Source organism: Scardinius erythrophthalmus, assembly GCF_964197995.2.
Source record: "Scardinius erythrophthalmus genome assembly, chromosome: 22".
In the NCBI taxonomy this organism is placed as follows: Eukaryota; Metazoa; Chordata; class Actinopteri; order Cypriniformes; family Leuciscidae; genus Scardinius; species Scardinius erythrophthalmus.
The window spans coordinates 14566674-14591444 of NC_138242.1; the positions used below are offsets into that span (position 1 = coordinate 14566674).

At 44.6% G+C, this 24771-nt stretch overlaps 1 protein-coding gene across 1 annotated transcript in view; it reads left to right on the forward strand.

Annotated features, from left to right (window-relative positions):
* gli3 (GLI family zinc finger 3) overlaps positions 1–24771 on the forward strand; it is a 250478-nt gene that overhangs the window by 220120 nt on the left and 5587 nt on the right. The window contains exons 11-13 of the mRNA XM_081352419.1: positions 22829–22978; positions 23150–23314; positions 23749–24042. Of these exons, the coding sequence (XP_081208545.1) occupies positions 22829–22978; positions 23150–23314; positions 23749–24042 (609 nt within the window). The remainder of the gene's footprint in view (positions 1–22828; positions 22979–23149; positions 23315–23748; positions 24043–24771) is intronic.

Here is a 24771-nt window from a genome sequence, read left to right on the forward strand (position 1 = left end):
TTTTACTGAAGACTGCTTCTCAAATCTCAGAGTTCCATGCAGGATTCACAAACCGCTTGCTCTTGAAAGATGGAGTTCAAAATACTTAGATTTGAGTTTTATATTGTGTAGGTCTCCTGCTAACTGGCTAACTCACGTTATTACTGTCTTACTGAAATACTTCTGCTAATCAGTTGTGGGCAGGGCCGGCGAGTGCACTTTTGCCGCTCTAGGCGAAAAACAATTGTGCCGCCCCTAGGGCTGGTCCGAATACCATTTTTTGAGCTTCGAACCTTCGGTAGTAATGAACATCGTACATCCAAAGCCTCGGGGAGAGGGGGCTGAACATATTCTTCTCTCTAATAAAGGCAGGAATCTCTATATGTCTGTCTGTCTGTTTGCATTTTGATTATTTCGAGAACCGTTCATCCAATCGACTTCACAAGGGAGTGCAGTGTAGCATTTGGTGCAATATAGATGGACACGCGAGACGCGACACGTTCAGAATTTATAAACTTTTAGTATAGAATAGCGCGAGCGGGAAGCGGCGCGCCTCACGCGGGCAGGGCTTATTTGCTTATTTATTAAACGCGCACACACAGGTCTGTTAACTTAAGCAATAGGCTACTTTTAAGGTAGTCTAATATTTTTCTGACTAAAAAATTACTGACACAGTAAAGGGTAGATTAAAATAAAGAAAAACGAAATTTAAATAAAGAAAATCAAAATTTAAATAAAGAAAAAACGAAATTTAAATAAAGAAAAACGAAATTTAAATAAAGAAAAAACGAAATTTAAAAAACGAAATTTAAATAAAGAAAAAAAACGAAAGTGCAAATGTATATTATGAGGAAATTAAACAGTTTTTTTTTTTACTTTTGATGCATGTAAACATGTTGTAGGAGAGTCCACAACAACATTAGGAAACTTTAAAATAGCATAATAGGGGCCCTTTAATGGACCCGTTATTTTACATTTTCATAAGCAATCTTCTATCACTTGTTTCTGCTTCTTCTTCACCTGTGTTTTGATCCAGAGATTCTGTACTAGAAGATGCGTAATAGCGCCCCTACCATATAACAGTGAAAACATGGATATCCGGAACATTCAGTCAATGGCGGGGAAAGAGTAATGTAGTTTTTAAGTAAATTCCTTTGTACACTACTTTGTATGCTTATGTTAGCATCGGCAAATCCAGCTCACTAGTTACTACCATAGATATATACATAGATTCCTCATTAGTCTCAGCCTACCGCCATATTGGAACAGTCAAATCCGGTTGGTGACTACTCAAGAGCAAGTTGACTGTATCTGTGACCTAGTTATTCACATGTATGGATATCTATATCTGCAGTAGACATTAGCAGTTGATTTTACTGCATGTTGTTTATCATTAATGTGATAATTCTGCATATGGACATTGCATATTGAGTTATACATGAAATTACAAACCAGCATTTTCTCACCTCTGAAAGGTTATCCCATTTCATCTGGAATTTATAACTCTGTGGATTTTACAGCCATAGGCTGCACAATGCTGTGGCATTTTAATGAAAATTTATTGATTTGTTAGTGTGAGTGATGAACAGTGTCATGTTAACCATTCCAAGATGGCGCATCAACGTGTCTGGAGCGATCAAATGTGGCATCTATGTACATATCTATGGTTACCATCAATGGAAGAATAAAGAATTATACCAGCTCCCACCGCGGTGTACAGAGCTGAAGAAGTGTGGACTTATTTTGGCTTCTGGCACAAAGGAGATTGACAAAAATGCTGTTTGCAAAATAAGCCATGCCAAAACCAAATACTCAGGGAACACATCGAATCTAAGAGCACACTTAACATCTCGGTGCCATCCACTCTGCTGTGGCAACGTTAAGCTGAATATGTAAATATGTGCTGTGAACTTTTTTTGAGTAACACAACAAAAATGACGGTGAATAGGAAACAGCAGTTAAGAAAGCATCTGATCATAGCAATGTGGATATGTTTCCACGAGTTCTGCAATTCGACACTTAGGTCAATTTATGTTTATTATATAGCACTTTACACAATAGATGGCATTAAAGCAAGCAGCTTTACAATATAAATCATGAAAAAACAGTGTCACTTTCAATTAGAGTTACAACTCGTTATTATAAAGCAGTTCTTTCGACATGACATCACACCAGTTCAATCTTCAATTTCGTTAAATGGTGTTATGATGTTGGATGTTACATGGACTGATAAATGCAAATGTAGATCCCACTGTTCTGATGAAATAAAATAAACATTTTTTCTTAGGTTTTATGCATATGTATTCTTTATGACAGTTTTCCTAAAATTTTATCCCCTCACTAAAAAAGAAATAATATTGTAATATATTGTATATATAAAATATATTGCGATATATTGTAAACCTTGTATTGCGATGCGGATTGTATCACCAGATTCTTGCCTATACACATCCCTAATGCATGTGTGCACTATGATGGAAAGCAGTAATCTGAAAAATTCAACTTCACACAGGCCATTTTGCTCTATAGTAATGTAAGAAAGCAAAAAATAGATATCTGGAGCTATGCCCCAGGGTGCATTTGTTTGTATTTGCATGCAGCAAACAAATAAAAGTAAGCATCTTGTTCCTTCCTCTGAGTCTGGGAGTCCCAGTGGTTGCTGTTGTCCTGTACCATGGCAGGCCGAAGATGAATAGATCTCTCCTCAAAGCTGCACGTGTAGCATCAGCACCTGTTAGTCTATTTCCCTTGGCTGCAACCTCGTTCACTTACAACAACGCCATCATCCGCTCAATAACCATTGCCATTACATCAGGCCATTAGGGCATTAGTGTCACCCCCCAAAACACTTCCCTCGCTTCCTCTTCCATCCTTTATCAGCGTGGCCAGGTCATGCATCACGCACGACAGCATTAAGCTCATTTGTACAAGTGAGAGTACCAGCATTCAGGGATGTGTTGCAATCTCTCTCTGCTGCTCTTTCTCTGTGTTATCGAGCGACAGGGCCAGCAGACAGATCACATGCCACAGGGAATCCCACTTGGAGCGAGGAATAAAAGGAAGGATGAATGAATGAAAAGAATAGTTTTAAATCGAGTCGTCGGCAAATAAATCAACAAATATTCATTAATCCGAGGGAATCTTCTCTTGTTAAGGGTTTTTAGCTATGCTTAGAATTGTTTGGAATCTGTGATTTATACAAATTTAGCAGAAATCTTCCATACATCTTTCAAGGATCTGAAGACTTTCAGCTAAAAAAAAAAAAGGAAAAAGGGAAATCAACTCCCAGCATATTTTTTCTCAGATTTTCCCACAAATATACAAATAAATAGTAGTTACTTGTGAGCTTGTGGGAGGGATGATGACAAGATGTGGGAATCTTGTCACTCTTGTTTTAGGAAATTATACAGTCTGATTACATTACTTAATTCTGTATTTATGTCACTAACAAACTAAGTCTACGAATGGACAGTGGGCTGAAGACATTAGTAGTTGATTGAGTTGTAAATTTTGATTCTCACCCTATAAAAATTAAGAGGGCAACTGAGGACTGTTGCGATTTATTCATATTATATGGCCGCACTGTTACATTCTTGATTCTGAATGACTGACAAATGTTCTAAGGTGTTTCTAACTGGGTGATTATGAAGTCTTACCCGCTTTACATTTCTAAATCACTTCACCTCAATTATTCCAGTTGTTTCAAAAATCCATACAGTCTACCCCAAAAAAAGAACATTGGTCAAGTAAATCAGGCCAAGGGAATCGGATAAAAGAGACAAAAATATTCAAACATTTTCTTTATTTGTCTGTTTAAAAAAGGGCTCAAGCGACCATAGGAGTTAATAATTAACTTGGTAGACGGTTAAAACCTCAGCAAGGTTTGCTTGTGAACAACTCAGAAGCTAAACCTTTCAGAGCGAAGCCTACCGCCAAATAACATTCAGAGCCTCTACAATAATTTTAATCAAACAGAGTGGTCCTGACTGAAATTAGTTTGACCACAAGGTAAGCAACACTGGCCCGGACGGCCGGACCTGAACAACAATAAACACCCCATTGATGAGCACTTGTAAGGGGATTTAAAAATACTGTACATGAAACTCTCATTTAAATGGGGTACAGAGCAGAGACAAATTACACAACTTCCTTACTTGAGTGAAAGTACAGAAACTACTGGTCAAATTTTACTCCATTACAAGTAAAAGTTGTAAAGACCAATTTTTACTTATGTAAAAGTACAAAGTAGCCTACTTGCTTTTAAAAGCACTTGAGATTCAAAAGTAAAAAGTAAATATCAATGCATTGTTTTATTATTGTTGCATTGTTACAGTACTTTATGCCTCTGAAGCAACCTATTGAATACACCTACCAGTAAGTAGTAACTGTGGAATTAAGAGCTTTTAGAATGTTACAAAACCTATAGAAATTAAACAACTGAATTGACAAAAAAGACAGCCATAATCGTCTTTTTTATTTTATTTAACACTCCTATCACCCCCACAAAAGAAGTACACATCTATGTGTATCCATTCATGCACATTTGAATCAAGTGGTCTGTAAATTAAAACTGTATTACTGACCAACAACAATACTGCTTTAGCAAAGAGCAAAACAGAAATACTTATTTGCTATGAAAACAAAACTTTCAAACCATTAGTTGTGACAACGATACTGTCTCTCACAGATCACTAGTAGAGAGAAATCGTACTAATCGCCGAACTTCACAACACGTGACCCTACAAGAGGGAGTACTGATAGGATATCAGACAAAAATCCAATCACGTTTTAGAGACGAAAAAAACAAATCATGCCCTGACTAACATTACTTTCTACTCAAGGACCTTCACAGAAATGTAATGGAGTAAAACATATTTGTCTTTCAAATGTAGTGAAGTTAAAGTAACAAGTTTCCAGAAAAAATAATACTCAAGTAAAGTACAGAAAAAAGTAAAAAAAAAAAAAAAGTATACTAAAGTACAGTACTAAAGTAAATGTACTTTGTTACTGTCCACCTCTTTTACAGAGACATTTTTATTGGTCATAACTAGCACAGACACTGGACAAAATTTAAGGCAAAAATTACACTTTTAGTGGGCATGTGCCGACTTCCTGTGTTCAAGCACACTATCAAATGGAGTTACTTTAAAAGACTATGTTTTCGGTTCTACGCGTTTGTGTCAAAAGTGAATACTTTGGGCTTAAGAAACCAGTTCCATACACAGCGTTTTATGTAAGATGTTAAAACGAACGGAAATTTGTTACAGTTATTCTCAATTAAGCTCTGGCATTCTCATGGTGATCAGTTGACAAACTCAACCCAGACAGGGGATTGATGGTCAACTCTTTGTCGAAAAGAAAAATCTGAATGACAGTCCAACTTTGACGTCTAGTGATGAAGAAGTGCAAATATTGAGTGTGCACATATACATACACTCACTCAGCTCACACACAAATGTGCATGTTTCTCAACCAAACTCTGTGAAAGTTTGGCTGTAACTGCAGCGAGGTGACAGGGAGGACTGTGATGCAGGCCGCCTTTGTGTCATGAAGAGGAATAAAGGATGAGCACTGCTCGCTGTCTCTGCTGCCACCTCTCACTCTTTTTTAGAAGCCGTTTCACTCTGCCTTTTCTTGGACTTCCAGCTGTCAGTCTGGTCTGTCCCCTCTTCTACTCTGTATGTAAGGGAAGTCAACTCAGGTTGTCTTTTTTTTCCTGTTTTGTCTTTCTCTCTTGGCTTGTCTGTCTGTCTTTCTCTTGCATATTCTTCCCTGTATTCCATACGAGATGGTTCTATCTCTTGCTGAGATGCTCAGTTGCTTTGGAATGCGTTAATCCCACTCGCTTATGTTCAGGATATTGTGTCTGTTCCTTTTAAATCAAATGGCTTTGGGACAGGAAAAGCACTCATAAGTGCTGCACACTGTTGTATTTGTGTGGATGCCAGATGTTGACCTCATTCGCTCAGCGGTTTACGTGAAAGTGTGTGTTTTCCTCTGAAACCTTCAGCCCTTCACAACTCCCTTGCTGCACATGTGTGCATGACAGAGATGGCCAGACAAATAAAAAAGGGGTTACATAGAGAAAATGAGGTGGAGGCAGCATGTTGAGAGAAAGATAGAAGAAACGCAACAGGGATTTGATGGCTTGTAGGAGAGAGAAGGGGCAAATGACAGCGAGTGAGAGGAAGTAATTGGTTTGGTTAAGACAGGGGTGACAGTATCAACAAGAGGGGCGAATGAAGATGATGGGCTGCAGTTTGAAAGCTCTGGCATTAGAAATGCTTTCACTAAACTTTCAATATCTTTCACCCCCAACACATCCCCCAATCCACCCCTTCTAAAACCTTAGATTCAAAAGTTGCCACAGCAGCACATCTGTCAGCACTTGTCAACTATAGACCATAGGCCTGTAGTGATGGGAGGTGACAGGGGTTTATTTGAAATCCCATTTAAATCGGACACTGAGACTCACAAACCATGATCACTCACAACAGACTGAGCATACTGAACAGAGAGAGAGAGAGAGAGAGAGAGAGAGAGAGTTGAGTTGAGTTTTCAACACACTTTATTTATCATTACAACGTCAGCAAAACATCACATTATCCAGGACACAAAAACAGAGGTGCAAAAAACAAGACTTATTGTAACATGGTAGTGAAGATCAACATTTCTTCATCAACTGCACACTCCAGAAAAAATCTCCCCAAAATTCATAAAAAGAACATCCAGAAAACAAAAAATATAATGCAGTCTTGAACATTCTAAAAAACAATGAAAAATTGTCTCCCTCATTTTACAAAAAGGACAATCACTTGATACATTGGGATTAATTAAGCTCACAAAAGCATTTACAGCAACTGCGCCGTGTAAAATTCTCCATTGAATATCACCTGTACGTTTTTCAATTGGTGGTTTATATAAAACTCTCCAAACAGGTTTATCTCCATCATCTATTCCCAATTTCTCTCTCCACACTGTATCACTGCGCTCTTTTAGTTTTGCTTTATTTAAAACTTTTACAAGACATTTATACAAAACTTTACTCTGAACATCCTGCAAACTTAAACCTTCTAGCCCCCTTAGGTTCAGAAAAGGTCCAGACAGTCCTTTGAGATTGGGACTAAAAGAAATACTTGGAAAGGGATCTGTACAATTAGGAACCAGTTTCCCATTATAATAATCAATTAACAGATTATTTTCTACCTCTGTGAATTTCTGTTTTAAAATGTCCAGACTCTTTTCTACATACCGTACCGAATGCATACCTAGATGTGAGGCCATGGACTGAGCATCATTCAAGCCAGAACCAGCAACATCCAACAACTGATGCAGTTTTAAAGTCTTGGTGGTAAATAGACAATGATTGAGTCCAGGTGTAACTTCACAAGTAACATCAAAACGGGCACCATGTACAAGAGGTTCCTCCAGAAGCCAGTACAACGAGGAAGTCGGCTCCAACCTCTTCTTCTCAAATAAGTCCCAAACTTTAAAAAGTCCCTTATAAAAAGGAGTCAGTCCATTGCACTGCAGCTTATTTGAGTCCATTAAAAACAAAACAGAGTTCAATCCCAGTCTGCCAGCTTGATTAAAGATGACATCAGCCACTTTTCTCCAGACTAGATCCTTAGGTCCTGTGAGATACCTTTGAATAAACATAAGTCGAAAAGCTGCCCCCCTGCTGGGCAAATGAATAAGTCCTTGTCCTCCTTCATCTCTGGGTAGAAAAAGTATGCTCTGCGGAATCCAGTGAAAAGTACTCCAAAAAAAATCCACCATACTGGCTTGAATTTTGCTCAAAAGTCCATTTGGAGGGTCAATGCAGGCCAAACGATGCCACAAAACTGAAGCCACCAGGTTATTAATTATTATAACCCGCCCTCTAAAAGACATTTTTGGCAAAAGCCATTTCCATTTTTCCAACCGACCCTTTAGTTTATCTAAAACTCCTTCCCAATTTTTGCTTATCATTGAATCATTGCCAACATATACTCCCAAACATTTTAACCCATCTCTTTTCCAGGACAAACCACCTGGTAATTTAGGAAGACCACGAGACCATTTACCACTCACTATGGCTTCACTTTTGGACCAATTAACTTTGGCAGAGGAAAATTTACCAAACTTGTTTAAAATGTCTTTAAGAAGATCAACATCATTTTGCCCTTTAACCAAAACAATAATGTCGTCTGCATATGCAGATACCTTAAAATTGGCTCCAGAATAAGGTATGGTCCAACCTTCAATGCTCTCTCTGATCTTAACCAATAAAGGTTCAATAGCAAGAGCATACAACATTCCTGAAAGTGCACAACCTTGTCTAATACCCCTGTTAATTTGAAAAGGAGCACTAAGACCACCATTAATTTTCAGTACACTCTCAACATCCCGGTACAAAACCCTAATCATGGCGATAAAACCAGAGCTGAACCCGAACTCCTCTAGCGTGCGCCAGAGATAGCTGTGCTCAACCCGGTCAAATGCCTTTTCCTGGTCAAGGGAAATGAGACCAGTGTCTATGTCCAATAGCCTAGAGACGTCCAAAATATCCCGAATTAGATAAACATTATCATGAATAGACCTGTTAGGCACACAGTAAGTTTGATCACGATGAATAACATGCCCAACTACCTCCCTCAACCTAATGGCCAAAGTTTTAGAAAAGAGCTTCAAATCAGAGCACAAAAGTGAAACAGGGCGCCAGTTCTTCATTTCTTTTAAGTCACCTTTTTTGGGTAGCAGGGTAATGACCGCCCTCCTGCAGCTCAAAGGTAGCAACCCTCCGGCCAGACTATCATTGAGCACAGAGCAAATCACCCCCCAGCACTGACCAAAACGTTTTATAAAACTCAATTGGTAGACCATCAATTCCCGGGGCCTTTACCGCAATCCATGCTCCGCAGAGCAACATGCAGTTCAGATGCTGAAAGCGGCCTCTCAAGCCAAGAATTGGTCTCCTCTGGAACTTTAGGCAAGCCCATATAAAAAGAGCTGTCCAGCTCACCTTCCTCTGTATGTTCACTTTTAAAAAGCTCAGAATAAAATAAAACAGCTCTTTTTCTAATCTCCTTAGGCTCCACAATTTCTACACCCTCCAAAGAGTATAAAGAATGTATAAGTCTGCTTTGACCATTCTTTTTTTCCAAACCGAAAAAAAACTTAGTTGGGCCATCCATCTCTACTGCACTCTGAAAACGCGAGCGGATCAAGGCTCCCTGTGCTCTGATGCCTAACAGGTTATCCAGAGTTCTTTTTTTAACTTTGAGGAGCTCAATATGTCCTCGATTTCCTGTGGACTCCACCAAATTCTGAAGTTCCACTATTTCAATCTCTAAAGCTTTCATTGATTGGGAAATGTCCTTGGATACGTTGAGAGTGTACTGACGACACAGTTGCTGTATCTCTTTTTTCCCATGATCCCACCATTGTTGCAGGGAAGAAAACTCTTTTTTCCTGGAACTGAACTGTTTCCAAAAATAACTAAAAACATCCTTAAAAAAAGTATCTTGTAACAAAGAAGTGTTAAAGTGCCAATAGGCACTCTTAGACCTTATATTATTAATGAAAACACTACAGATTACTAGACTGTGATCAGAAAACCCACTAGGCAAAATCTCACATTTCTTAATAACATTAAAATGATATTTAAAACAATAGAACCTATCCAATCTAGCCATAGAAATATAATTTTCTCTTGTTTGCGCCCATGTGTACTGCCTTTGTTCTTTATATAAAGTTCTCCATATATCACACAAATCATGCTCTTCTATAAGCTTTCTTATAGCATGTTGAGAAGCTAGATGTGGCTCTTTATGGTTCCTATCCATTCCATCATTTGCCGTACAATTAAAGTCTCCTCCAACAAATATGAACTCTTCCTCTTTACAGCTTGACAAAATATTACTTAATTTATCAAAAAAAAAAAAACCCTTTCAGGACCAACAACAGGAGCATACACATTTATAAAAACTAAAAACATTTTCTCAAATTTTGCTGTTATTTTCATTAGATGTCCCTCAATAACATGTTCTGTCTCATATGAAATTGGTTTAAAGTTTTTCTTAAAAAGTACAGCTAAGCCACCACTACAGTGATTTTTGTGACTCAAAATAATTGACCCATCCCATTCCATTAACCATTCATTCTCATTAAAAACATCACTATGAGTTTCCTGAACCAGCATTACATCAATTTTCTTTTGTTTAATCAGATCATAAAGCATTGCTCTTCTCTTGCTGTCCCGTGCACCATTTAAGTTAAGTGTGCCCAATCGTATCCTACTCATAAAAAGGTAATATGAGCACACCAGTAACAAACATCTCAAAAAAAAAAAGGGAAGCTAGACTGGTTCAAATTCATCGTTTAATAAATTTAGTTTTAACTTCTGGACAATTTTCTTCAGCCTAAAGACTTCTTGTTCAGTGAAAGCTCCACCCTCCTTCATTAAAGCCCTGGTAGAATCTATAAACAGCTCACGATCTGGAAAATAATCCTCTACATTTACACCTTTCATGCATTTCGTGGTCTGAAGAAACTTTTTAATTTTGTCCAATACGTAAGCACTGCGGCCAGTTCGCTTCTGTGAAGCTGAGCTCACAGAGTCCGATGATTCACAATCACTATCCATAGCAGACTCCTCAACATTACTCGACTCTGAGTCCACCTCGCTTGCATCAACAACAGCTGCTCCAGTGGCTTTTTTACCAGCCCTGTTTTCTTTGGTCTTAGTCTTCCTTTTTAAAGTCGGTGTTTTAAAAATACTCTGATCTTCTGTCATGTCAACATTCACAGCGTACTCTAATATGGCCTGTTCACTGACCTCAGAAACACCACCTTCAAGCACAATTTAGTTCGAGGCTACACTCTCATCTTTGTTACTTTCACGATCGTCACTTCCACTTTTGTCAACACAAGATACTGTATCACTTGTTTGTGCATTATCTGTATTTTGCGTTTCGCCTGTAATGTGATTCTGGTCTGCACTTTTCTCAGGGCACACGCGTATCACGTGACCCTCTTGTCCACAACCAAAACGTACTCGGTTACTAATGTAACCTCGTTTCTCTCTAGAAGAGGGAACGAGTATTGCGTAAGTAGCTTACGCATCGGGAAAGTCTTCTTTCTTCGAGATCTGAAGCCAAAAAATTATCCTTAATTTTGTATTCATTGTCAACGCAGTGCAGCAGCCGACAGACCTAGGCAGGCTGTATAAGCGTGCTCATTGGCTGCTCGGCTGCAACTGTTTAAGCCTATCGGTGAGCGCTCTGAACGCGGCAACCAATGAGGGCGCTTCGCGCCCTCCACACCCTTCTAACCGTCAGAATGGGTGTGGCCAGCATGTATATATTCAGCGCTCACAGGCTAAAATTCTGGTTTTCGCAGTCTGAAGCGCAAAAGCTCGTGGCGCAACACGGCAGGTTACGCAATACTCGTTCCCTCTTCTAGAGAGAACCGAGGTTACATTAGTAACCGAGTACGTTCTCTTACGAGAGGTTCTCTCGTATTGCGTAAGTAGCTTACGCATCGGGAACCCTTTGTCAACGCCGTGTGCGCCGAGCATCCAGCCCATGAATCCCAGGGGAACCGGGGAAAACACTCTGCTGGGAAATGTGGCCGGTCGGAGAGACGGGCCAGCGTAGTACATGCACTTCATGCAGCATATGAAATAGAGCGGCGCGGCCGGTCTATAAACATAACAGTACAAACAGTAGGGCCGGCGGAGCGAGCCCATACAGTACATAAGCACTCATAAGGGTATGAGAAAACGACATGGTCGGTCTCACATGAAGAGAAAAATTCCCGCGCGGCAGAGAATAATACGGGCGGCCAGCAGCGCGGGCCAGCACCGATAACAGCGCGTAACGGGAAATAGGAAACAGAACGGATCAGCCGGTCTGAGTCAAACACTTCACCCTGAGTAGTTACCAGAATAGCGCCAGCATATGAACGTAGTCTGCACACGGGAGCTGGGCAGAGCATACATGTCACTTATACTGACAATATTTTTGCCTGTAGGGCAGGAACTTCCAGGTTATAAAACCTCACGAATGTTGACGGGGAGGCCCAGCCCGCCGCCATACAAATGTCGTGGATAGAAATTCCGCTGGACCAGGCCCACGACGAGGCCATGCCTCTAGTGGAATGGGCGCTGATGCCCAGAGGGCACTGCAGGTGTTTGGAGGCATAAGCTGCTGCTATCGCGTCCACTATCCACCTGGACAAGCTCTGCTTCGAGGCGGCAAGCCCTTTGGTGCGTCCGCCGAAGGAAACAAAGAGCTGCTCTGAACGCCTGAAAGCGGCGGAGCGCGTGATGTAAACTCAGCGCCCGGACAGGGCATAGGAGGTTATCACTGTCCCCACTATCGGATGCTGGCAGAGCCGAGAGGGAAATAACTTGTGCCCTAAACGGGGTTCCAATCGCTTTGGGGATGTAACCGTGCCTCGGTCTGAGAATGACTTTCGAGTCATTTGGCCCGAACTCGAGACATGCAGGGCTAACAGATAGCGCGTGCAAATCACCCACTCGTTTGACTGAAGACAGAGCTATCAGAAAAACGGTTTTAAGCGACAGATACTTTAGATCCGCGGATTCAAGCGGTTCAAAGGGAAAAGCCTTTAGGGCCGCCAGGACCAAGGACAGATCCCACGAGGGAACCGAGGGGGGCCGCGGGGGATTCATCCGTCTAGCTCCTCTGAGGAAGCGGATAATGAGCTCATTCCTTCCCATTGCCCGGCCGCGCGTCGTCTCAGCGAACGCTGTAATAGCGGCCACATATACTTTGAGCGTGGAAGGGGATCTGCCCTTTTCCAACAGCTCTTGTAAGAAGGAGAGCACCCGCGGGACCCCGCATGCGCGCGGATCCAGGTTTTGAGTAGCGCACCATTTAGAAAACACCGACCATTTAGACGCGTAGAGCCGTCTCGTGGAGGGGGCTCTCGACTGTGTGATCGTGTTCACGACCCCTTCTGACAGGTCAACGGGTATCCGTTGATCACCCATGCATGCAGCGACCAGCGCTCTGGATGGGGATGCCAGATCGATCCAGCGGCTTGGGAGAGGAGATCCTTTCTCACCGGGATCGGCCACGGGGGTGAGTGCGACAGCCTCACTAGCTCTGGGTACCAAGTTTGGTTTTCCCATCGCGGGGCTATAAGCAGCACTGAGTGGTGCGTTTCTCTGATCCTCGAAATGACCTGTGGCAACAGGGAGATCGGAGGAAAAGCATACAGCGGGAGGCTGGGCCATGTCTGGGACAGCGCGTCCTCGCTCTTCGAATAAAACTTCGGGCATTGAGCATTGTCTTTCGACGCAAAGAGGTCGATTTCCGCTCTGCCGAACAGGCGCCAGAGAAACTGGACTGTCTGGGAGACCATTCTCCCGGGGGAATGTTGTCCCTGGACAGTCTGTCTGGACCGACATTCAGGTGGCCCGGTACGTGCGCGGCTCTCAGCGAGCGCAGCGAGCGGTAAGCCCACACGAGAAGGCGTTCTGTCAGCCTGCACAGATTCCTGGATCTGACACCGCCCTGTCGGTTCACATAGGATACCACGGACATGTTGTCCGAGCGGACTAGCACATGGTGATCCCGTATGAATGGGAGGAAGCGCCTGGTTCTCGACCGCTATCATCTCCAAACAGTTTATGTGGAGGCATTTTTCCCGGTCTGACCATAGGCCAAAAGCCGGTTTGCCCTCGAACAGAGCGCCCCAGCCTGAGGTGGAAGCGTCCGTCGAGATAATTTTGCGGTGTGAGATAGCTCCCATTGTCACTTCCCGCTGGTACCAGTCGGCCGCTAACCAGGGCTTCAGAGCTGAAACGCACCTCTGAGTCACTCTGATGCGAATACCGCCGGAAGCCCATGCTCTGTGAGGCACTCGGGCATTCAGCCAGCGTTGTAGCGGGCGCATTCGTAAAAGACCCAGCCGAAGCACTGCTGCGGCTGAGGCCATACAACCCAGTAGCCTCTGAAATGTTTTGAGAGGTACGGTGCTGCCCGGCCGGAGGGACGCGGCCAGGCGTCGAATGCAGCGCGCGCGCTGTGTCGACAGGCGGGCCGTCATCGCTACAGTGTCCAGATCCAAACCCAGAAAAGAGGTTGATTGACTGGGCACGAGCGAGCTCTTGGTCCAGTTGACCGTAAGCCCCAGGCTGTCCAGATGGCTTAAAAGCACTGTTCTGTGGGCGATGAGTTCGGCCTCTGACTGTGCTAGGATCAGCCAATCGTCCAAGTAGTTCAAAATTCGCATTCCCCGACCCCTCAGGGGAGCGAGAGCCGTGTCCATGCACTTCGTGAATGTGCGGGGTGCCAAAGACAGGCCGAACGGCAGGACGGTGTACTGATATACCTGACCGTCGAAGGCGAATCTCAAGAATGGCCTGTGACGGGGTATTATCTGGATCTGAAAGTATGCGTCTTTTAGATCGAGAGATATAAACCAGTCCCTCGGGCGAATTTGCGCAAGGATTTGTCTGGTTGTGAGCATTTTGAACGGTCTTTTCATAAGAGCCTTGTTCAAACGTCTCAGATCTAGAATTGGTCTGAGAGCTCCGTCCTTCTTGGGAACGAGGAAATAACGGCTGTAAAAGCCCGACTCGCTCATGGAAGGGGAAACCGGTTCTATTGCCCTTTTGCACAGAAGTGTGGCTATTTCTGCTCGAAGTAGATGTGCTACTTCCCCATTCACTCTGGTCTCGACACGCGCTTGAAAGCGCGGAGGGCGGCGAGCAAACTGCAGAGTATAGCCTCGTTTTACTGTGCTCAGCACCCATTCTGACGCGCCTGGAATAGCTTCCCACGCTCTCGCGTGTGCAGCCAGGGGCAGAATAGCCTCCGGGCTCTGATCGCCGCTGATCGCGGGCTCGAGAGCTCGAAACGGAGGGGCGGGCGTGACGCGCGCACTCTTGGTGCTTGGATACGGCGGGTCGCTCACAGCGGTGACTGGCCGTTTTACACACAGCGTCCCGGTGGCTTTTGACGGGGAACATACAGTGTGAAGCACAACGCTCGAAGGCGGCGTCGGGGGCGAAGTAAGAGAGCGGATGTGTGAGCGCGTGGAAGCGGGCACAGCATCCGTGTTTATAACCTGACCGGTTGTGAGGGGTTGTGTAACAGAGCGGGCAGTGAGTAGGTGTGGGCACAGCGGGGTGGACACGTGACCTACTTTTAACACTCGAGCGGCTTGTGCCAGCTTTATGCGAGTGGACTCTGTGAGAGACACGGGGTTTATAGTGCTTGTGTGCAGAGGTGAACACAGATAAGTGGGCACATTTACTGCATTTGAAACACTTACAGCGCGAGGCGCGCGACCAGGCATAATACTCTCTTTGAGATTTCTCTGGGTCGCCGTGAAAACGGCGGTTGTGTGCAGGCGAGAGGGTGAGTTCACCGGCTCGTTGGCTGCGAAATGAGTGTCTGCAGTAACCGTGGCAACGGGGACTGACAGAGCTTGAAGCTTTGACGACGGTCCGGCCGCGGCGGGACCCAATCGTCGCTTCTCTCCTCGGGCTAGGAGGATTTTGGAGGCTCAGGCTTCACCGCGATCCTCTGCCGGGGTCCCCGGGGATGCGAATACCGCCGGAAGCCCATGCTCTGTGAGGCACTCGGGCATTCAGCCAGCGTTGTAGCGGGCGCATTCGTAAAAGACCCAGCCGAAGCACTGCTGCGGCTGAGGCCATACAACCCAGTAGCCTCTGAAATGTTTTGAGAGGTACGGTGCTGCCCGGCCGGAGGGACGCGGCCAGGCGTCGAATGCAGCGCGCGCTGTGTCGACAGGCGGGCCGTCATCGCTACAGTGTCCAGATCCAAACCCAGAAAAGAGGTTGATTGACTGGGCACGAGCGAGCTCTTGGTCCAGTTGACCGTAAGCCCCAGGCTGTCCAGATGGCTTAAAAGCACTGTTCTGTGGGCGATGAGTTCGGCCTCTGACTGTGCTAGGATCAGCCAATCGTCCAAGTAGTTCAAAATTCGCATTCCCCGACCCCTCAGGGGAGCGAGAGCCGTGTCCATGCACTTCGTGAATGTGCGGGGTGCCAAAGACAGGCCGAACGGCAGGACGGTGTACTGATATACCTGACCGTCGAAGGCGAATCTCAAGAATGGCCTGTGACGGGGTATTATCTGGATCTGAAAGTATGCGTCTTTTAGATCGAGAGATATAAACCAGTCCCTCGGGCGAATTTGCGCGAGGATTTGTCTGGTTGTGAGCATTTTGAACGGTCTTTTCATAAGAGCCTTGTTCAAACGTCTCAGATCTAGAATTGGTCTGAGAGCTCCGTCCTTCTTGGGAACGAGGAAATAACGGCTGTAAAAGCCCGACTCGCTCATGGAAGGGGAAACCGGTTCTATTGCCCTTTTGCACAGAAGTGTGGCTATTTCTGCTCGAAGTAGATGTGCTACTTCCCCATTCACTCTGGTCTCGACACGCGCTTGAAAGCGCGGAGGGCGGCGAGCAAACTGCAGAGTATAGCCTCGTTTTACTGTGCTCAGCACCCATTCTGACGCGCCTGGAATAGCTTCCCACGCTCTCGCGTGTGCAGCCAGGGGCAGAATAGCCTCCGGGCTCTGATCGCCGCTGATCGCGGGCTCGAGAGCTCGAAACGGAGGGGCGGGCGTGACGCGCGCACTCTTGGTGCTTGGATACGGCGGGTCGCTCACAGCGGTGACTGGCCGTTTTACACACAGCGTCCCGGTGGCTTTTGACGGGGAACATACAGTGTGAAGCACAACGCTCGAAGGCGGCGTCGGGGGCGAAGTAAGAGAGCGGATGTGTGAGCGCGTGGAAGCGGGCACAGCATCCGTGTTTATAACCTGACCGGTTGTGAGGGGTTGTGTAACAGAGCGGGCAGTGAGTAGGTGTGGGCACAGCGGGGTGGACACGTGACCTACTTTTAACACTCGAGCGGCTTGTGCCAGCTTTATGCGAGTGGACTCTGTGAGAGACACGGGGTTTATAGTGCTTGTGTGCAGAGGTGAACACAGATAAGTGGGCACATTTACTGCATTTGAAACACTTACAGCGCGAGGCGCGCGACCAGGCATAATACTCTCTTTGAGATTTCTCTGGGTCGCCGTGAAAACGGCGGTTGTGTGCAGGCGAGAGGGTGAGTTCACCGGCTCGTTGGCTGCGAAATGAGTGTCTGCAGTAACCGTGGCAACGGGCACTGACAGAGCTTGAAGCTTTGACGACGGTCCGGCCGCGGCGGGACCCAATCGTCGCTTCTCTCCTCGGGCTAGGAGGATTTTGGAGGCTCAGGCTTCACCGCGATCCTCTGCCGGGGTCCCCGGGGAGGCGGCAGTCTAGCGCGGCTGGTCGAGCGAGAACGAGGGCGGCCGCCCTGTCGTCGCTGCGAGGACGGAGGTCGAGCTGGAAGCTGGGCAGAGCTTTGTGCAGGCTGGTCCGAAGGACGGCGTGCAGCAGGCCTGGAGCGTCGAGGCAGAAACAAATTCATTGCCTCTGTAGTCTTTTTCACCTTCGAAAAGCGGTCGACGATCCCGCTAACCGCTGGGCCGAACAGGCCGGTGGGGGAGAGGGGGGCGTTGAGAAACACCGCGCGCTCAGACTCCCTCATGTCCGCGAGCGTGAGCCAGAGATGCCTTTCTGTAACTGACAGAGAGGCCATGCACATTCCAATGGCCTGGGCAGCGGATTTCGTGGCGCGAAGGGAAAGGTCCGTAGCGCTCCTCAAATCCGTGAGGGAAGCAGGCTCCGAGCGCTTCTCGTCCAGATCACGGAGGAGGTTAGCCTGGAGGATCTGCAGTACTGCCATAGAGTGGAGTGCTGATGCGGCCTGCCCCGCGGCGGCGAAAGCGCGGCCGACGAGGGCTGAAGTGGTCCTGCATGCTTTGGACGGGAGGGCAGCCTTTGAGCGCCAACGAGAGGGCGGGCAAAGGTGCGCTGCGACCGCCTCCTCCACAGGGGGGATGGAATTATACACCTTCTCAGCGGCGCCGTCAACCTGTGAGAGCGTCGATGAGGCGTGTGAAGACACTCTCGCGGAGAATGGAGCATTCCACGATTTAGAGAGCTCGCTGTGAAGCTCAGGCAGGAAGGGTGCTTTTCTGGATGCCGGCTGTCGGCGGCGTTGGTGAAGGAAGCAGCCGTCGAGTCTGTTCGGGGCTGGCTCTTCCGGGGAAGACCAGTCAAGGCCCAGCTGTTCGACAGCTCGCGTGAGGAGGCGTAAAAGTTCCGCGTCCTCGCCCGCTCGAGATCGGCCTGAATCCTGGACTGACGAGGAGGCAGTGGACCATTCCTCGCTGTCAGAGGCCAGGAGAGAACAGCTGTCCGCGGCGCGTTCACCAAACTCATCCGCCTCATCCCCTGAAGCGGCGGAGGCGCGGGCGAGGGCCGGCGGCTGCGCGGCCGTGAGGGGGGGCGGGGAAGGCGAGGGAGAAGCTCGAGGGAGAGACTCCGGCGAGCTTCTGTGCGCCTGGTTGGTCTCCGGCGGTCGCTGTGAGCGGCGCTTCTTCTTGCGCGGCCCAGCAGGGACGGGCGGGGAGACATGTTGGTCGAAAATTTCAAGCCGAGCCCGCAGGGTCGACATTGAAAGTTCCTCGCACTCGGGGCAGCCGCCCGTGGAGAGTGCGGTGGCGGCGTGATCGCGGCGCAGATGGGATGGCGGTCTCCGTTGCTGAGCGGGGCGTGGCACGAGCCGCAAGAAAAACGGGGCATTTTTTAGAAAAACGCCCCGTGCTCTTTTAGAGGAGAGGGTGTGTTGCAGTAGGCGAACACACAGCAGTGAAAAGGATATGACGCCGGATAGCGTAGCAGGCACGGAAGGCTGAAGGCGGCGAAGGCGGCCGGCTTCTTCAGGCGCTGTCCTAGGCTTGCTGGTCGCTGGTTTCAACGGCGGCGGCTTCTCCAGATCCAGCGATGCGAAGTGCTTCGCTGAAGACAAGAAAATCAGAATTTTAGCCTGTGAGCGCTGAATATATACACGCTGGCCATATACACGCTGGCCACACCCATTCTGACGGTTAGAAGGGTGTGGAGGGCGCGAAGTTGCCGCGTTCAGAGCGCTCACCGATAGGCTTAAGCAGTTGCAGCCGAGCAGCCAATGAGCACGCTTATACAGCCTGCCTAGGTCTGTCGGCTGCTGCACTGCGTTGACAATGAATACAAAATTAAGGATAATTTTTTGGCTTCAGATCTCGAAGAAAGAAGACTTTCCCGATGCGTAAGCTACTTACGCAATACGAGAGAACCTCTCGTAAGAGAACACTTCATCGAATCTGAGGTAGCAAAAATAACATAATGAAAATCCTCAATCTTAAACTTCATGGCCAAATTAAGCTCTTCATTCTGGTTATTTAAAATCATGTGCACCTGCCTCCGAAATGACACAACATGCTTCAACTGTGGCGATTTACAACCGAGTGGTATTTTCTTCATTTTTGACACAAACTTTCCGTGTCTGGACAATTCCCTTTCAATCACTTCGTTTTTAATAAACGGCGGGACATTTGATAATATTACTCTTTTCGCTGGTTGTACTAAAGGCATGACTGGAGTAAGGGAATCATTCACAACAATCCCGGTTTCTACAACTTCGTTCACTTTGTCAACATTGTTCAAAAACATCACTATTGCGCTATTCATTCTTGATGCAGAAAGAATGCAATCATGACCAACAACAGCAGCAACAGCAAGGACGCAGTCCTCAACTGAACAACGCTCCGCGGGTACTACCTTAACGCCGTGTCGGCGCGTTAAACTTTCCAAACTCGCGTGCTGAGACGCCGCCATAGTGATCAGTGCACACTGACCGACGACGCTCCTTACAAACACCTACAAACTTTCCTCTATTTACCCCGCAACAAAATCACAAGAGATAGATAAAAAGATAGAAAACTCACTCGCACCGTAGAGCTCACTCCAACACACACTCACGCTCCGTCCACAAACTCCCAGCATGCACTCGAGAGAGAGAGAGAGAGAGAGAGAGAGAGAGAGAGAGATATAGAGAGAGAGAGAGATATTGAAAGAAAAGGGGAAACTGAAACATGAGAAAAATCATTGTAAGAAGCAGGGAGTTTGTAAAGAAAGAAAGAAAGAAAGAAAGAAAGAAAGAAAGAAAGAAAGAAAGAAAGAAAGAAAGAAAGAAAGAAAGAAAGAAAGAAAGAGAATCATTGAGTCTGAATGACTTTACATTACAATAAACATAAAGAGATTTTTAACAATTACTTTTCACAAACATACAACACAAATATAGCATTGTTCTCCAATAAAAGTAATTGATTGTAAGAATTAAATTAATTGAAATTAAGTGTTCAGGACTAACTGATCTTACATTTCTATAGAAGCCCATTTATGCTAGCCTAGAAATCTAGACGCACCCTAGCGGCAGCAAAATGTATTTTGCAGCCAGGGTAGTCTAGCAACTCTCCATTGACTTTCGAGCTGCAAAAACCTAAATTGGGTCAGGCCAATCACATCGTGTATAGAGTAGGCGGGGCGGGCTTAACATAATGACGACAGAGTTGCGACGGTTGCTGCTACTTGAAAACAAAGAATGGCTGCTGCTGCTGGCGAACAGTGGCGAACAGTCTTTCAAATCGGCTTTGGCCGCGACTCTGGAGGACTTGGAGTTAAGTTTTTCTTTGAGAAAAGAGCAAAGAACGGCACTTAAGTCATTCTTAAAAAAAGGAATATGTGTTCGTAGTTTTGCCGGCCAGATATGGCAAAAGTTGAATCTATCAACTAACGTTAGCTCCGCTGGTGGGAAAACGCTCTGGGCCCGGTTTCCCGATAACGCTCACTCTTAGCCTGCTAAGAAGACTCGAAAGATATACCTTACCAAATTTGTTTATTTTCCTAAGTGTGTTCCCCGAACTATACCTTAGAAAGCTGCTTAAGATATACCTTCTTAAGTGCGACGTGACCCGGCGCTGTCCGTGGCCATGGTGCTGAATTGTTTGAAATCGAAGGCTCGACAATCAATTATTCTCTCGTGCAGGGGCTGTTTATGTGAAAAAGCTGTCATCTTTATAAAAGAAGCACTTCAGAAATAGTTGAAATTGCAATTTATTATGATTATTGGATATTATAAAAAATAATCCAAACTATAATAGCCTATAATAGCCTAACCTACATATTTTAAAATTGTAACATATAGCCTATTGCTGCCACAATAACCTTTTCAAAAATGTACATGCCGCCTTTTCTTTCCCATTTTTGTTCGCTGAGGTGGAGCTGCGATTAAATATTGTTCTTGTGTAAATACTTTCCAGCATTTCAGTAATAAAAGTTTACATCTTGCGTACGGTGCTCTGCAGTGATCAAAAAGGATTCAAACCGTGAATTTTGAATCTCTTGTAAACTCGGAGATTTGGATTCAGACGGCAATTAAATTACCACACGACCTGTTTGTCAAAAAACAGAAGGTACTAATTTGGCCAGGGATTTTTACGCGGATTGGGTGAGAAAAACACTGATATTATGGATTCGGACGGCACTAAAATCACCGACTTACCCCTGTAAATGTTTAAAATACCGGACGAGCCCATGAGAAACAATATTAGCGTCCGAATAGGACTTAACTGACAGTAGCCTATGCTTTCACTGGCCTTTAAAAGAGCGTTTTAATTCAATTAATAATATTGTATAATAATATAGGCTAATTAAAAATCTAACAACAATCAGTGTAATGACAATTTTATTCTTTGCATGAAAACACTTGAATTAGCCTAATTTAATACTGTCTGGGTGTATTAAAACTTCAGAATTATATTCATTTAGACCTGCAACAACGCTAAGAGAGAGCTACGAATGGTCCAGACCAACCTTACGAAAATGTGACTTACAGAAGATATACTTAGCGTACGAACGTTTCGGGAACCGTCCCATAAGGTTAAGAGAGAGGTTAAGCAATAGGTTAAGAACTACTTAGAGATAAGAACGCTTTGGGAAACCGGGCCCAGGTTGGTTGAAGTGCTGTCCTATTGTGTGCAGAGTGAATTTGAAATCTTTCAAATTGTCAATTTGTCTTGACAGCCGTTTATCCCGCCCCTCGGATTGAGCCGTGTCTGATGTAGGTCTGGCTTGCCAGGCTACATTTATGCCACATAAGAAAAAAAATCACACTTTAGTATATCTTGATGACATCAAAGTTATGACAAAATATTTGACTCGTGCCATAATTCTGACTTTTAATCTTGTACTATGTCATAAATTTTATGCCATAATTATGACTTTTTATGTCATTTTTGGATTTACAAAAGTACTTTTTTTCTTATGTGTGCAGAAATGGGCTTCCATACAAATTGCACATAAAGCCTGACAAAAGACAAGGAAAAGACAAACTCATGTAGATGTCTGAGTAGCTTCTTTTGATGCTCAACAATGCGTTTCAATGTTGATCAGATAGCTCTGCAAACTTCTCTAAAAGTTCCCTTAAAGACTGCTGCTGTTGACCACTAGAGAATGAGACACCATAATCTTAGATATCCTCCATAGTGTAACCCCTAGTTTTATGATGCAGAATCTCTTCTATAAGATATTGCATAGATATTTATTGTTTTGAGTAAAATGTATACAGTATACTCTGTGCTTGCAGTGGTTAAGCAATTGATGAGCAGTTACTGAAGCCTCAACTGTGTGATCCTGAAGCCCTCTAGTGGCACAACAATGTCATTGCATTGCTTACAAAGTAGATGTTAATATTAATAAGTACATTCAATCTAACATGTAAAACATTAATAGATGTAAACTCATTTTTTAAATATACAACTCTTGATAAAGTAGTAAAAATATTTTTTACCGGAGCACACCATAGTGTTGTAAATGTTTCATACTACAGGTATATATCATATTATTCATTAACATGAACTTTGACCTTCTCTTCCTCTCACAGCACATAAATAATGACCATATCCATGGAGAAAAGAAGGAGTTTGTGTGTCGCTGGGAGGAATGTTCAAGAGAGCAAAAACCCTTCAAGGCCCAGTACATGCTGGTGGTGCACATGCGCAGACATACAGGAGAGAAGCCTCATAAATGCACAGTGAGAATTACATTAAATACATTTGGTATTTTTTGTTTTGTTTTTAGACACTCGTTTCAATAGGTGGAACAGCTTTTGATCTGAAAAAGTTTTTTCTACGAACCTACCTGCTGCAAAAGCCTTGGCCTGTCTAGAACAAATCATGCAACTGTGTGTCCTTTTCTCTGTCAGTTTGAAGGCTGTTCAAAGGCCTACTCCAGACTAGAGAATCTGAAGACACATTTGCGGTCACACACAGGAGAGAAGCCATATGTGTGTGAACATGAAGGTTGCAACAAAGCGTTTTCCAACGCGTCCGACCGAGCCAAACACCAGAATCGCACACACTCCAATGAGGTAAATTCACACACATGAGTGTACCAAGCAAAATGCCTGCTTCTAACACTGTCAGGTTTGGACAAGTATGTTCATGGTCTTCTTATGAACTTCTTATGTTCCTGGTCTTATGGTGAACAATTCACCTATTGATCCACCTCTGAAACAACTTTCAATTTTCGCTGACATCACCATGCCATTTTATTTTTCAGCCCATCCAACTTCCTTTCATATAACGATCACGACCAGCTAGCTCCTCTCTGAATGCGATAAATTCTTGATGGATAAAATGAGGTCCCATCCTACATAATTTTCTCACTGAATATTCTTTTTACTCAAAATACATCACATCTCTGAAGTAGAATGGGTTGTGATTATATCATTCATGTTAACTTTGTTTTAAGTTGAATATTTCTATATGATGCCGATGCTCCCTCTCTCTTTACTTATCTTAGAAACCCTATGTCTGTAAAATCCCTGGTTGCACTAAGCGATACACTGACCCCAGCTCTTTACGGAAACATGTTAAGACTGTACATGGTCCTGAAGCCCACGTCACCAAGAAACAGCGTGGGGATACATACCCACGACCCCCACCTCAGCCACGAGAACCTGGAGGTAATGGACAAAGCCGGTCACCAGGACAGCTGCCTCTCGGAGCGATCACGGACCAAAGGGAGTATAACCACGCTACCTCGAAACAGGATGAATGTCTACAAGTGAAGTCAATCAAAACAGAAAAGCCCATGGTAAGCTTCCTTCCATGTAAAAAAAAAAAAAAAAAAAAACATTACAAAAAGGAATGGTTTGCTATACTTTTGCTAAAGTTTCATCTCCAAAAATGTAAAATAAATAAACTGAAATCTAACCTTTTATGTCCTTTTGACCATGTACAAGCTAGAAAGTTTCAGGAGTATTCCTGTATTTAAATACAGAAGTGAATCCCCTAAATTATCGTTCTGTGTGTGTACAGAACACACTCCTGTGATGATTAACACCGTGGTAACCATAGTAATGTTCTGGCATCTCTCATATTTTGAATCCGCTATATTTGAGCAAAGTAATATTACAGTAACCAAAGAATCGTTATGTTTTGAACTTTTAACTAAAACACTGTCAACAGAGGCCTTATTTCCAATATAAAGCATTTGGATTTATTTTGGTTTATTATAGGCTTATTCATGTCTGCTATTGTTTAGCAAGATCTGGCAACATGAATGAGTCAAGCCTAGTACCTATTTCTCTGTGATTTTCTTGCAGAGAATACAGAAGAGAGAAATATCTCTGATGCGCATTTAAATATGTAATTAAAAACTAGTTGTTCAGTTCCGTACACACTGCGTAGAAGTGTTGTCACTACCTGCATTTTTTCGGGAGTTAATACGGTTGTAAAATGCAGTTGTCACTCCCGTAAATTTCTGAACTGTGTGGGTATACATAACGGGATTAAGCATTAAAGAGATGAAGTGACAACCAAA